Raw genomic sequence first — 14,420 nt, forward strand, 5'->3', positions numbered from 1 at the left:
ATCTGAAGACGTGACTGCAGCTGCACAGACAGAAGAAACTCCAGCTCACTCAGAAACTTGCAGAAACTTCAAACTTACTCAAATGGGAAAACAAGGCCTGCAATAGAAATGCATTTGTCTATTTTATAATCAGTGGACTTCCAGAAATGTTTCTTTTCCTTTGGTGAACATAAAGAGAGTGGGAGAGTGGGAGCAAGTGCCTTCCAGAGAACACCTTTCTTTTCTTCTTGGATTGTGAGCCCCACCTCTATAAATCATTACTTCAGCCTCAGATTAGTTCTGGACAAAATCCTAGGCCACAGATTCACTTAAGCTTCTGAAAGGTTGTTGGCTAAGCTGAGTAGCCCCTATGAATATTCACTTTACCCACTAATAGGTACTGGGCCAAGGTCTCAGGCGAAGCTTTCTGATTAGGCTGGGATCTAAGGACCCAGGTCGAACTACATCACACACTTTTTAAGACAGCCCACAGACTAAGTGCGTTTCTTACCATTCACAACACACAAAAACCCTAAATCCAACTTTCATATTGGTTAACCCATTTTGATCACATCACTGCTGGCATCGAGCTCTTTTATTTCGCTTATTAAACTTTCTCTTCAACCTTAGTGTTCTTTTGTCTTCTAAAATGTGCCTGGGATCCTTATTCTTCTAAAACATAGAAAAGAAACCCCCAGTATTATCTTAGATAAGTAGAGACTGTTAGGTGTTTCTGTACTGGTGAGATGACAATAAGAGCAATATTGCCATGGGCTTCCTGGGAATGCACTAATGCTCTGCTAAACTATCTGGCAAAAATTGAAACAAAAACTATTTGGTCTTGAAATCTAAAGCTTAGCTCTCTCAGACTTCAGTACAGTACCTGGGTCTGGTCTTACCAGAAGAGACCAATGTACAAGGTCATGAAACAATTCAGCCCATTTTTCTTAACAGTTAAGAATATTCTTGGGCATTACTTGATTTTTTCAGATGGCAGGTACCTCAGTACAGAGAAGTAGCTCATCTTTTATACCACCTCATAGAAGAAACTAAAGCAGATAAAACTCACTGCTTAACTTAAGAACCTAGTACTCAAAAAAATTTAACCAATTAAACAAACCTTACTTAAAGCAGAAGCCCTCAGTTTTTTCATAGTAAAGGCATTTAATATCCATGTATCAGAAATAGAGAAACCAGACGTTGAAATTATGGTTGAGGCTCGAGGTCCAGCTGAACATCCAGTGGTTTACCTAAGGAAGAAACTTAGCTTGGTTTCTAAAAGAAAATGGGCAACCTACCTCTGAGCAGGTTCGTCAGTGACATTGTTGGTGCCGGAAACCATCAGGTTAAACATGAAAATAACATATCTGTTTCTACACCACCCAGTATAGCAGTACTGTGCTTCCTTAAAAAAGTCTCTTGTGAACTGACAGTCGGGTCAAATGATTCTCCTACCTCAGCCCCCAGTTAGATGAGACTAAAAGTTCACACCAACATGCCCAGCTAATTTCTGTATTTTTAGTAGAGATGGAGTTTCACCGTGTTGGCCGTGATCTCTTGACTTCTTGATCCCCAACCATGGGCCTCCTAAAGTACTGGGATTACAGGTGTGTGTCACCATGCCCAGCATCAGTGAGGCTTTTTTATTAGGCCCTGGAAATTATTCATAGCCAAGTTCTTAAAGGGCCTCAGCAAGAGGTCAATAATCTAATTGGAAAATTGGTAAAATAAAATTTTATAACTCCTGGAACTTCTGTTTTCTGTGTGGTTACATATGTGTTATGTATATATTTTTAAAATCTAATTAATTAACTTAGTGAAGAATACGTAGTTGAACTAAATATTTTGCTTCCAAAGAAATGCAGGCTGTTGTACTTTTCAGTTCATGTAACTGTAACTTATGAAAAACAAAAACCAACAAAGGCCTGAAGATGTATAAAAATAACCACTCCTTTAACTATGCTATAGTAAATCATACTTCACCTGCACCCAGCCCATAATTTTATAAACTCACCAGGTTTTACATTCAAGTTATTAAACGCTAAAAGGTATTATTATAATGTGTAATTAAGAATACTGTATATAAATTTGATTGCCAGGTGTGGTAGAAGAGTAAAATATGTTTGTAGTGAAAATAAATTCTAGAAAGGCATGGAAATGTACATTTTGTCTAGAGTTAAAGCATTTTCTTTAATTAACTAAAATAAAGCTAACTGTTTACACAGTTTTCTTTTCTTCACGAATTGTGAAGAAAACTGTAAAAAATTAATCTTGCAAAAGAAAACTCTGTGAACCTAGTAACTAGATTGGAAAGGGTATTATGTTTATTTCTGCCATTAAACATTGAAGTGAAAACACAACAAAAATTTCTTGAAATATTACTCTTCTCTTTAGCAAATTTGTGAAAGGTTGTTAAAATGTTGTAATAAGTTTGAAAATCTCACTTCTTTGTCAAACTTTCCAAGGCAAATATAATTTTACATAAGGTTTCATTAAGCTTAGGGTTAACATTAGGAGACAAATACAAGGGAAATTTTGTCTTTCTGAAAGAGATTATTATGTAATATTGAAGGCTGATAGAAATGCTTCTGCCCTTTCAAACATTTCTACCGACTGCATTTTGGCAAAACAAATGACTTATGGAAATGTGGAACTGGATATCGTAACATTAAATGTCTTAATCCTCTAAAATATTTGGCAGGCTTCATAGAATAAAACTTTAACTTCAAGGATGTATTTTCTGAACCCTGTATTTTGGATGCCTCAGAGAGCCCCTGGGGCATAAAGAAAAAGTTAAACAGGATTATGAAACATATTTAAATACATGTGATTTTGATGATAATATTTTATTCTTTCAGAATATATTTTAGTGAGTAATATTAACACAGGTCTCAAAACCACACGGGTTTTTTAATGTTCTTAATATCTGAATATGTGCTATCTATTTTAATTAAAGTTATTATGTTAAGCTACTGTAAACCACGGAAGTAACCAGATGTCTTTGCCTATTCTGTTTCTAACCACACTAGACATTTTGTCATTTACAGACATTTAATCTTCATCAAGAATAACCGCTTATAATTAGCTGTAGAACTTTACCAGCTGTTCTCAACTCTGTAGGCTTTTTTATAACTGGAAAGTGTACAGAACTTAGGAATAGCTAAAATACTTTAAATATCAAGCAGGACAAATGTTAAAATAGACTAACAGAAGAATGAAGCAATCTCTTTACCTTTATTTTAGAACATTTCTAATTTTTGTTTTGTTTTTTAAAGGCAAGTGCACTTACTTTTAAACTAGCTACAGCATTTAACACTGTCAATTGGTACACCCCTGTTAACAAAACTTGGAACATACTTTTTTCCTCCCTGCCTAGTTCCTCTAAAACTTGGAAACTATGTGTGATTATTCTTAACTTACAATGTAATTGTTTGAATAAGTGCAACAAAACTGTATTTTCATTTGCAACATAACCCAATAGAATAAGCTGGTTGATTTTCTAAGGCTTTGACTGGGAGAGTGTGCCTTCTTTAATGAATTACATCTGACTTCTAGAACCAATAAAAGCCCCCTAAGAAACCTGGCCTTATACTTCGTTTACAGAGTCCCAATACAGGTTTTCTAATCTGTGGTAAGAAAAAGAAAAAAAAAAAAAAGCCACTTCCTATCAGGCCAGGAACCACATGCACTTGGAATCTCAAAAAATAGAGGAGTTTATCCAAATAACATGTATCTAAGGGTCAAACCTATGGTTGGACTGAGCTTTAAAATGTCCTATTTAAGATTCCCTGTAGAATAGAGAGTTATAAAAGCCCATTAGGAAAGCACATGTAAAGGTATTTCTCACAGCACTGTACAAAAATAGTCTGGCTAAGTGTAAGACAAGTGTGTTTTGCCAACAACTAACTTTTACCATGATTCGTTCTTAATAAAACTTAGGACTAGAAAAAAGATATATGTCTCACAGCCTGTCACACCTCTACCACTAAATTCTCATCTCATAAGTTGTTTTTAAGATTTTCCAACAGTTTTAATTAACCATTTTTTTTTTTTTTTCTGTGAGCCAACTGGTGTGGTCCAGCTACAGTTCTTGGGAAACAGAAAGTTATGAGTAATAGAGAAATCTAGAACAATATTCTAATTCTGGGAAAGCATTCCACAGATATTTTCAAGTAGTAAAAGAAAATATGGTTCCTGTAACAGAATTTTTGTTTTGAAGGATCAAATCAAGAAAGCTAAATAAACCCAGTCTCATGTAACAAAATCTTAACAGGTATAAATGTAGCCACAGTTACACGGGCATGTCAGCAGCCTTGAAGTATTTAAGCTGTTCTTACACTCCTTGTCTAGTTGTGATATGCTTTTTCTAAGAATCCAAACTGGTTTTCTTTTTTTGCTTAAAGTCTGTCACACTTTAAAAGGTAATGCAAATAAAACCATGCATTAACATGTCTTTCTTCTACAAACACTTAAGCCAACCCTCAGTAGCATCCTACCTACTGTTTTCTACGCAACACTCTTCTCCAGCAGAAAGTATCCGGAAAGACCAACGTCCATACTCCTAAGAGAAGTTAGAGTTTTCATTTCTGACAAAGGACAAAGACAACTTAGCCAGCTTTCCTTATGAAAACAGCAAGGAAAGGGTTCCTGGAAGACCCCCAGTCAACAGGTAGGTGCCTGATTCCAACATAACATAATAATCAGACCAAAAAAAAGTGTAGGCACCAGTAAGAGATCTCACACAGAAGGTTGTGCCTGATAACATGGCTGCAGCAACACGGATAGCAGAACCTTCAGTCCATTCAGATAAAATCTTGTACAAACCTCCCACTCGTTCAGATGGGGAACCAATGCCTGGTATAGGCATGCTGTTTTCTGTATACTCAGAGGGCTTTCAGAAAATAAAGCTTTTGTGTGTGTGTGTGTGTGTGTGTGTGTGTGTGCGCGCGCGCGCGCGCGGTAGGGGGCGGGAGGGTGGCATAAACCCACTGGGATCTAGTGGGTACTGGCTGAAATATTTGTTTTTGTTTTTCACTGGTTGCTCAACCCATATGAATCATCACTTCGGTCCGTGATTGGCCCTGAGCCAGCATCTCAGGACAAGCCTTTACTTTAGGTCCTGTGCCAAGCTAAGCGGTCTTTGCAAATTACCACTTCAGATTTCTCCCAGGCAAAGTGCCTGGGCTAAGCTCTCTAATAGTTCTGGGCCTGGGCAAAGCTAAGTCACACGTGCTCCAAGACAGCTTGTAAACTAAGTATATATCTTTATTTTTTAGGCCATGAAAATCTTAAACCGCAGTGGACAACTTATTCAAGCTTCTATCTCTGCTGGCCGAGAGCTTCTTTTGCCATTTATTTAAACTTTTGCTCTAAACAGCTTCCTGTGTCTACAGTCTTTAATCTTCTTAAATGTAAAATAAAAGACTCTTAGTGTTATCTCCAGTGAAAGCATGACTGTTACATCTTGTTGCTTTGTGAAAAGAACAATAGTATCTGAACCTATGACATATTTTTGCAGCTTTCTTTTGATGTCAGGGTCAGCTTGGGTAATAAACTTTCCTCTTAAGATTAACTTTTTCTTAATTCAATAGGGAGATGGGAACATGTGTTTCACTAAAGCCTCTGTCAGGATTGTAAAAAAGGCTCTATAATTTTTACGTGGTTTTAACCTATTATGAATAGTTTAGAATAATTATGAAGTTTTGTCCTCTTCACTTGTAAACCTTCCAGCAGGCTCACTAAATTTTGTTCCCTCCTCTATAGGATCAGTAAGATTCCAATGGAGTTTTCAGCACTCCATCCTTTCCTATTACGAATAAGAATTCTGTTATCAGTTCAACTTTTTTTTTCCTTTTCACCCTCCCTTTTTCAAGATTATATAAAATCATGTGGTTCATCTGTGGATAACTCTGCTCTTTGTAAAGCTGCCTGCTTGAGGGCAACAATTAGGGTTTGGTTTAGGAGTAATATATCATCTATTCAGGTATGATTGAGCACTTCAGCTAGATTTTGAAATATCTCTATATATCCACCAGGGTCGTCAGAGGACATTTGCTTATGTTTTTTCATTTTTTGCTTAAGTCCCTGCAATGAGAAGAAAACTTCTACTATATTAGTATCACATCTATGGAGTATTTTCTGCAGGGGCAACAGTGAGGTTGGGGTTTCTTTAGTGGCACAACAAGATAAGCTCATGAAATGGCTATTGGAGTTTCTACATGAGGGTGGCAGGTATGGCCTTTGGAAGATACATTTGAGTGTTCCTCAGGGGCTTGTCTCTGACTTTAATGAATTATCTCTTTGAAACTTGGTTTTTATGACTGCCAAGAGGGCAGAGTCAGTTCTACAATGCTTAGAAAGATCTGGGTTGTCTCCCAAGTCAAAGTAAGTTTGTACAAAAAAAAAAAAGAATCAAACTCTTTTCTTTGCCATCTGAAGAAAAGATGTTATCTGTTGAGTAGTACTAAAAGGAACACTTCCCTCAGAAAGCTAGGCCTGTCAGTCCTGGAGCTGGTAGGGCTGTCATGCCCTTGAGCAACAAATACATAAATAAGCCACTTTCTTTTTTCAGAGTCTCACAGTCAATGGAATTTCTGTGTTTCAGAATGTAATCTAGAGAGGTGCACACTGCAGATAGTTTGTGAAGTTTCTAAAGACATATCGAAAAAGATCTCCTATTCTCTTTTTCCCACTTTTGAAGTAGCCCTGACTGAATAAAAAGATAGGATATTTCTCAATCTCTTGTATTTTCTGAGTCTGGTGACTAACATAGGTGTCCTCCATGGATGCAAGCTAAACCTTCACCCACAGTTCCGGAGGAGCTAGACAACAGGACAAGTAATGTTTACCTGCACAGGCTTTATCTCTCCACTGGTGACTCTTTGTTGATTTCTTAAGCCTACTCAACTCAGAAGATACCCAAAGTAACTTGAGAAGCTAAAAAAAAAAGATTATATAGTCATTGGATTCTAGCAAGACACTTGTATAGAGCAAGAATTTTAATGTTATTTGTGGCTTCCCTTGCTATGACCTGGAAAAAATATTGAAATTGCAGGAAATAAGATTGATTGACTTTGAAACATAAAATTCTCTGTTAGTTTAAATGTCAGTGTGGCTGGAGGAAGAAGGTGTGCCTCCAGACAAGTAAAGCTTGTATGGCTGGCTTTCATAAGAAAGCACTTAGCTAAAATATGTGTGTCAAAAGCACCTTCTTTTGGATTATTGAAAGTGGAAATTTTCTCTTTACTGATAGGGCACAGAGTCTTATTACTGTTAGAGAGATATAGGAGAGAGAGAGGAGTTAAAAAACAAAGGGTTTTGTGGAAAGTACTGACAAGGTTTCCCCACAGAGAAAAAAACTCATTTTACTAGGTTGCATTTTAAGATCTAAAATATTCCATGAAAATGCTGAATCCCAGGGTTATATTGTCAAAAGTTAGAAAAGGAAGGTTAACACGCTATCGACTGTCCCCACGGTATGTGTCTCTGCAGAAAAAAGAAGACATGTCTTACAAAGAAAGTGTTTAGATATATATGGCTGTGCTGAGCTTTTTAAAGAGAAATAACCAGCCAAAAACAGAAATTTTATTTGAATGTATGCCATTCCCTACAGTGTCATGAATCTCTATCATCGGCAGACAAAAAGACACTTATCAAATAAACATTTTTAGACCACAATTTTGAATTCTTCCTCTTTCGAAAGAAAAAAAAAATCACAAAATATCAACTCTTTGAATTATATTTCTAATGACTGACTTTTACCAGTAATCTTATATCTCCAGGTCGCAACATTGCATACAAAGCAGAAATAGGAGGGACATTAGCCACACAATGAAAATAAATAAATAAATAAAATGCTACAGAAAAGCCTGGAATTTCTGGTGGCAACACTCTGATGGGCTGTCAGAAACTGGAGTTAGCTTCGAGGCCTTCACAAAAAACCGTGGTATAGTCTTAACCAGAAATCTTCAATTAACTCAGATATCCTTTCAGTCCTACGTGACAGCTGGATCCTCTGTGAAAGAAAACAATTGGAACAGAGGCAACATTTTCAATAGCAGAGTGTGAAAGGAGACTGCCAATGTGTCTCCAAACATCCCTTTCTCCTGAGCTTTGTAAGAATGGCAGGCAATCTATCAGATTTTACCTGGCACTGGACCAGAGCTTTGTTTACTCTTCAGAAATTAAAAAAAGAAAATAACAAATAACAAAAACAAACAAACAAAAACTGAGAACAAGCTGAAGATACGAATGCAAATAGAGGACAAGCTGCAGATACGAATGTAAATAGTTTGGCACTGCACTCCTACTCACTTTTTTTTTTTAATGGATTCTCACTCTGTCACTTAAGTTGGAGTCCAGTTGCATGATCTTGGCTAATTGCAAGCTCCATCTCTGGGGTTTATGCCATTCTCCTGCCTTAGCCTACCAAGTAGCTGTCACTACAGGTGCCCACCACCACACGCGGCTAATTTTTTGTATTTTTAATAGACTTCATAGGGGCTTCACCATGTTAGCCAGGATCATCTCGATCTCAATCTCCTTGTGATATACCTGCAAGCCACCCAAAGTGCTGCGATAACAGTCATGAGCCACCATGCCCAGCCGCTACTGACCTTTTTAATTAAAGCCTTTCCAAGTCCATGAACCAAAAAACAAACCTTGCTGTCCCCCAGTGAACCACAATCTATCAGTCTCTCATTTTTAGGTGACACACAGATTTTTTTAATCTCAAGGAAATTAAAAGTTATAAATGCAAATGGTGAGATGATAGCAAATGTTTAATATGTTAACTTCTGGTGGAGTACAGTCAGTTGCCCACTTTGAGAAAGAGTCTGATATTTTTATGGACTCAGAAGAAAGAAAATATACTAACTAGTTTTGAAGAAGGTGCTACTCATCTTTTCTGAGTCCTTGTGCCTGGAACTATTAATAGCTGATGTAATGACTCAGCTTGGCTCAGGAACTTGGCCCTGAGCCACACAAGAGCTAAAGTGAAAGCATGGCCCAGGATCTTGGCCTGGGACCAGAGGCTAAAATGATAATTTACAGAAATTTGGCTTGGAGTCTGAAGCATGTTTAGTAATATAAGGTACCCTTTGTAACACACTGGAGTTCAATATGTACATATCCTAAAAAAGAGAGAGACTATTTCCTGGAAGCACTCTGGTTGCACAAAAGACACAACATTTTAATACGGGGTCTTGTTTTTTCCTCTGAGTAGCTGTGGGCATGTCTTAAGCACACACACAAAAAGAAGTCGGGCTTTTAAAAAAAATTATTTGCTTGGGCCACAGGATTGTGCAGGATTCTTAAATTTGTCTCTGTGGCCTGATATTTCAGGCTGTTTCTCTGCTTGCAGAAATTTGACCAATAATCCACCACAATTATGTAGCTCTTCTTTGTCAATACAATTGAAGACCTAGATAGTTTCTGAGGGTTGAAGGCACATTGTTTGATGTTTCCTATGTGCAAGGCTTTTTGCCCTGTGAAACAACCCACATCTTTGTAAATATTGTAAAATTGTTCATGCCTTCTTAGCAGTCATATCAGAAAAGCTCACAAGAAACAACTCCCAAAGGTCAGAGAAACATTCTCCCTGGAAACAATCAAAACCAAATTTTGTTACCCCAGGTTTTCTCATCTTCCTGATGTAGAGAATCTTTTTTTTTTTTTTTTTTTTTTTTTCTTGAGACGGAGTCTTGCTCTGTCACCCAGGCTGGAGTGCAGTGGCGCAATCTCGGCTCACTGCAAGCTCCGCCTCCCGGGTTCACGCCATTCTCCTGCCTCAGCCTCTCCAAGTAGCTGGGACTACAGGCGCCCGCCACCACGCCCGGCTAATTTTTTGTATTTTTAGTAGAGACGGGGTTTCACCGTGTTAGCCAGGATGGTCTCGATCTCCTGACCTCGTGATCCGCCTGCCTCGGCCCCCCAAAGTGCTGGGATTACAAGCGTGAGCCACCACGCCCGGCCGAGAATCTTTTAGTCATATCATCATCAGCTTTTCCAGTTTTTACATCCAACCCTCCAAGTTCCTTACTACCCCTGTAGGAAATGCCCAATGAATGAGGTGCCAGTAAAGTGCAAGTTTCTTTTTCAATACAGTACCTTAAACAAATGAAATAAGACCTGGGGAAGTTTTCTGATACATCAGTAAATATATGGAGCCTTTCTAATATATAGCCCTTTTTTTTGCTCTTAAATGGAAAGACGTTATGTTACTGCTAAGCCAAAATCTTACTGCTTCTGACAAATAGCCCTACAGTCAACAGAAAGATGCTGGGCCAAAACACATTTCTTCTATAGCATGTCATAATAAATAAAAAGTAGTCAAAGAGAGAAAGAGTGAAGAAAAGACAAGATCCTTATCTCCAGTAGAAAGAGAGACCAAGCCCTTTGAAAACCCTAATTTAAGCCATAGTGATCCCATAGATAAGAAAAAAAAAAAAAAAAAAAGAAATGAAAGAAAAAAGAAAGCAGGGCATTGACCCTTTAGATACCCCAGATCTAAACTTTTCCCAAGCCAGGGCTGGGGCAACGTCTTTGGGTCTTTGCATTTTCTGGCATTTCTTCTTTTCTGGAGGCCACTGCATTCGTCAGTGCCTGCAGAAGCGAAAGCTTGTGGTATGCCTGATTCACCTAAAGATTTGCAGGGAGGTGTCACCTGTACGAGCACCTGACCTCCTTACCTCATCACAGATAACATGCAAAGCTGTGTGCAGTGGCTGGATGCAACCAACACTCACTCATGCATCTGCCTCCATTCTGTGCCTGGCGCATCCATAGCAAATTGAAAGCAAAGCCCATAGTTTGAGCTGAGTGCAGCCTGTAAGATGGGTGTGTGAAATTAGACAAGCAGGCTCCAGGGAAACTTGCACAAAGGTGCCATCATCCACAGAGATTGTTGGCTGGTGAAGCGACACCCTAGAGATCTTGTGACAAAGATGACATTCATCACCAGTGGCCGGTGGATTATTCGATTATGCCTATGTAATGGAGCCTCGATAAAAACCAACAAGACAGGATTCATAGGGCTTTTGGGTAACTGAACACATACAGTGTTCTAGAAAATTGTGTGCTCATAAAAAGAGACACTGATAATTTTAAAGGTCATACAGAGTATAGGGGTGTTTGTTTTGAAAGAAATTTCTGCCTTTAATAATGTGTCCAGAATCTTAACTTATTAACTAGAACATACTCTAAGGTAACCTAAGTCTGCACATTACAAATATTAGAACCTGGATTTTCCACCAAAATGGTTTCATAATTCACTAATATGGTGCAACAAGTTTTACTTTAGAGAGAGAAAATTTTCTTTTGTTAACTGGGTAGGTACTAGACATTTATAAAGGAAAAGAAAATCAAGCGATATCTCACCACAAATTCTAGTCATATGTTCAGTTTAAGAGAATGATCACCAGTGAATTTTGTGCCAGAAATATTTATTCTAAAATATAAGTCTTTTAATTTATAATTGTGTGTCTCTGAAGTGTTTGTGCCACTATAAAGTCAAGGGCACCATCTCTGATAGTTCTGTGTCTTTCTGGGAAGGAAGCTAAGGCTGCCTTACAATGCAGTAGAGGTATTCTAGGATATAAAAATAAGCAAAATCAACATGATTACAGGATTCTCTGTCATAAACATCTAGTAAAACCCAACTCTGGTCTTATATGTAGTAGTAGCCATATTAGAGCTTGCAAGGAGAGTCTAGTACCCAACAGTCTGCTCTTATATTTGGGCTTATGTGCGCATAAAATAATCACGTTTGGGCAAAGAAGCTGGTTTATTATTTCTTTTAAAGCTACAGTGCTTAAGAATGATGTGATAATTTAAATACCTAGCTTGGACAGTTCCAGTTCTGTTTCCAAGCCTTAGCTATGGGTGAAATTGTTTTGGGCTATGAAGATGGCTTAGGGCATCTTGCAACTCATGATGAATTTGGGTCAGCTTAGTTCTCATGTCCTGAGCAGACAGACTGACAATTAAAACTCATCAATTTTATTTTCAACATACTTTAACATGGATTCTATCCCTTGGGCTGAGCTCCAGATCTTCCTCAGCACCTCACACTCTCTCTCATTGGCCTGTTCCAACTCCAACTTAATATTACAGCGAACAAGGGCCTTACATTCTTCCAGTACAATTTGGTTACATGACGCAAGCTCCTTAATTTGAATCATAACCTCTTGGGTGAAAGTTCCAGTCAAAAATACCTGAGAGACCAAGCCTTTGGCACATGCCTCCCGTGCTGTCAGCTTTCGCCCAGCAATTAACATTTCATTGGCAGATGCTTTACCCATCAGTTTTGGAAACATAATAGTAGAACATCCATCTGGACTCTGTCCAATGGTCGTATAAGGGGTTTGGAACCAAGCCTTTTCGTTAGCCCACACGAGATCACAAAGAGGCAGGATGGACGCACCTAGTCCAATGGCAGGGCCATTGACTGATACAACAATAGGCTTTTTAAATTGAATAAAAGTATTCACAAAGTTCTTGATGGTGTCCACCATTTCAAGGCTTGCTCTGTTTCTGTCGTTCCTTAATTGCTTCACAAAGTACCCAAAATCAAGACCGCAGCAAAAGACACTTCCAGTTGCACTGAACAGCACGAGCTTGCTGTCATCCACAGCAGCACTCTTCAGAGCATTAACCATTTCTTTAATTACTTCTGTATTCAGTGCATTTTTTTCTGTCGATCTAGTTGATAGCACTATCTGGGTGAATCCATCCTCTTTCTTCACTACAATGTCTCTGTACGTGCTGGCACTTTCTGTTAGTCTTATGGTGAAGTACATCTTCTTGATAAAAGGGTGGTCTCTGCTGTCATCAGTAATATTTCTTTGCCCACCTTTCACTCTTGGAACGGAGGTATGCATGTCTGTTGTTCCACTGGCTGCTAATGGGTCTATTAATACCACTATACCTTTTTGGGTAGCTGAACCTGTGGCCATGGAAGCAGTAACTGAGCCAGACATCTGCGACATTAGTGGGTGTATCTGAGTCTCGTTCTCTATTCCAGTTTGTTCTACACCAGGATGTGACAAATGGTCCTGGAGGAGTTTCCCTTCTGTCACCTTGAAGACCACCATGTCCTGCTGATGTGCTGCGATAGGGTCCAGTTTCTCACGTTTCTGAAAGCCACTCACAGTTTTCTTGTTGTTAAAGGGGCTGTCAGGTGCAAGGATCTTCATAGTTGAATTTATTGTCTCCATATTCTTTGTGTCAGAGACAATTGAAGCTGCCTTTCTCCTAACGTTCTTGCTGGCAGCAAATAACTTGCTGTTTTTGCATCTGTGGTGTTTATCAGCCACTAGCGTTTTAGGAGAGTTTGTAGAATAGCTCGCTTTTGTAGATCTGGAAGTTCTTCTTCTGGCATTGTTTGAAAAAATTCTACTGGTTCTAGTCCGTGTCAGTTTTTTCTGTTTTTCAGTCTGTCGTCTATTAAAATCATGTATACATTTTTCACAGTTCGTGAGGTGCTGCTCTGGTTCCCAAGTGTCATCCTGTTTGTCGTAACCTTTCCACCGAACCAAATACTCCGTATTCCCATTTTTATCTTGTCTTTTGTCAACAATAGTTTCAACCTCAAACTCCTGGGAAGCCATGAGGAAAGACACAAGATTGGAGCAGTTGCTGTGCCAACTTCGTTTCAGTTGCGTCTCCACATAGCCACTTCTTTCTGCCTCTAATTCTTCACCAGGTTCTGCGTCAGGACGAACCTCTTCTATTTCGTCACCACTGGTGTAGTGAAAATTCTGTGAAATAGCAGCTATGCTATGTGCCTGAACCTCTCCACACCTACTCCCTGGTGGGAATGCTTGGGCTTTGTCTCGTGGTACATGATAGCTGGCTCAGTAGCCTCAGGTAAGAGTAGCTAAATCCACAGCCCCTACCCTCTGGTGTAGTGCAGAAAGCCTTCTTCCTGCCTGTTACTGTTTTGTGTTTGTTTGTTTAATTGTCGTTGCTATGACGATTATATGGAACATTCTAATGTTACCACATTTTTAAAGTTACACTAGCTTACCTTCAGTAGCATACAAAACCTTTACTCCAGTATAATATACCTCCATTATTTCACTTACTGAGTTCTCAAAATTATACCTTTATTCATTTTATGTCAAAAACACAAATTGGTGGTAGTTTTTCTATTAAATATATTTGTGTTTGAAGTTATGTGGAGAACAAATTGTGGAGGTGTACATTGTTAATTTTATTGTTATTATTATTATTTGTGAGATGGAGTCTCGCCCTGTCACCCAGGCTGGAGTGCAGTGGTGCGATCTTGGCTCACTGCAAGCTCTGCCTCCCAGATTCACGCCATTCTCCTGTGTCAAGCCTCCTGAGTAGCTGAGACTACAGGCGCCTGCCACCTTGCCCGGCAAATTTTTTGTATTTTTAGTAGAGACAGGTTTTCACTGTGTGCACCAGGATTGTCTCGA

At 38.7% G+C, this 14,420-nt stretch overlaps 1 protein-coding gene across 1 annotated transcript; it reads right to left on the minus strand.

Moving 5' to 3' along the window:
- Window positions 1–11,487: 11,487 nt before the first annotated feature.
- LOC129476749 (testis-specific chromodomain protein Y 1-like) lies at window positions 11,488–13,766 on the minus strand. Its single transcript, XM_055269608.1, is given in 3 exon segments — window positions 11,488–11,532; window positions 11,535–11,565; window positions 11,992–13,766. Coding segments are annotated over 3 exon segments (1,671 nt in total). The 5' UTR covers window positions 13,587–13,766.
- Window positions 13,767–14,420: the final 654 nt, after the last annotated feature.

The sequence above is a fragment of the Symphalangus syndactylus genome, chromosome Y (genome assembly GCF_028878055.3).
Source record: "Symphalangus syndactylus isolate Jambi chromosome Y, NHGRI_mSymSyn1-v2.1_pri, whole genome shotgun sequence".
NCBI classification, from domain to species: Eukaryota; Metazoa; Chordata; class Mammalia; order Primates; family Hylobatidae; genus Symphalangus; species Symphalangus syndactylus.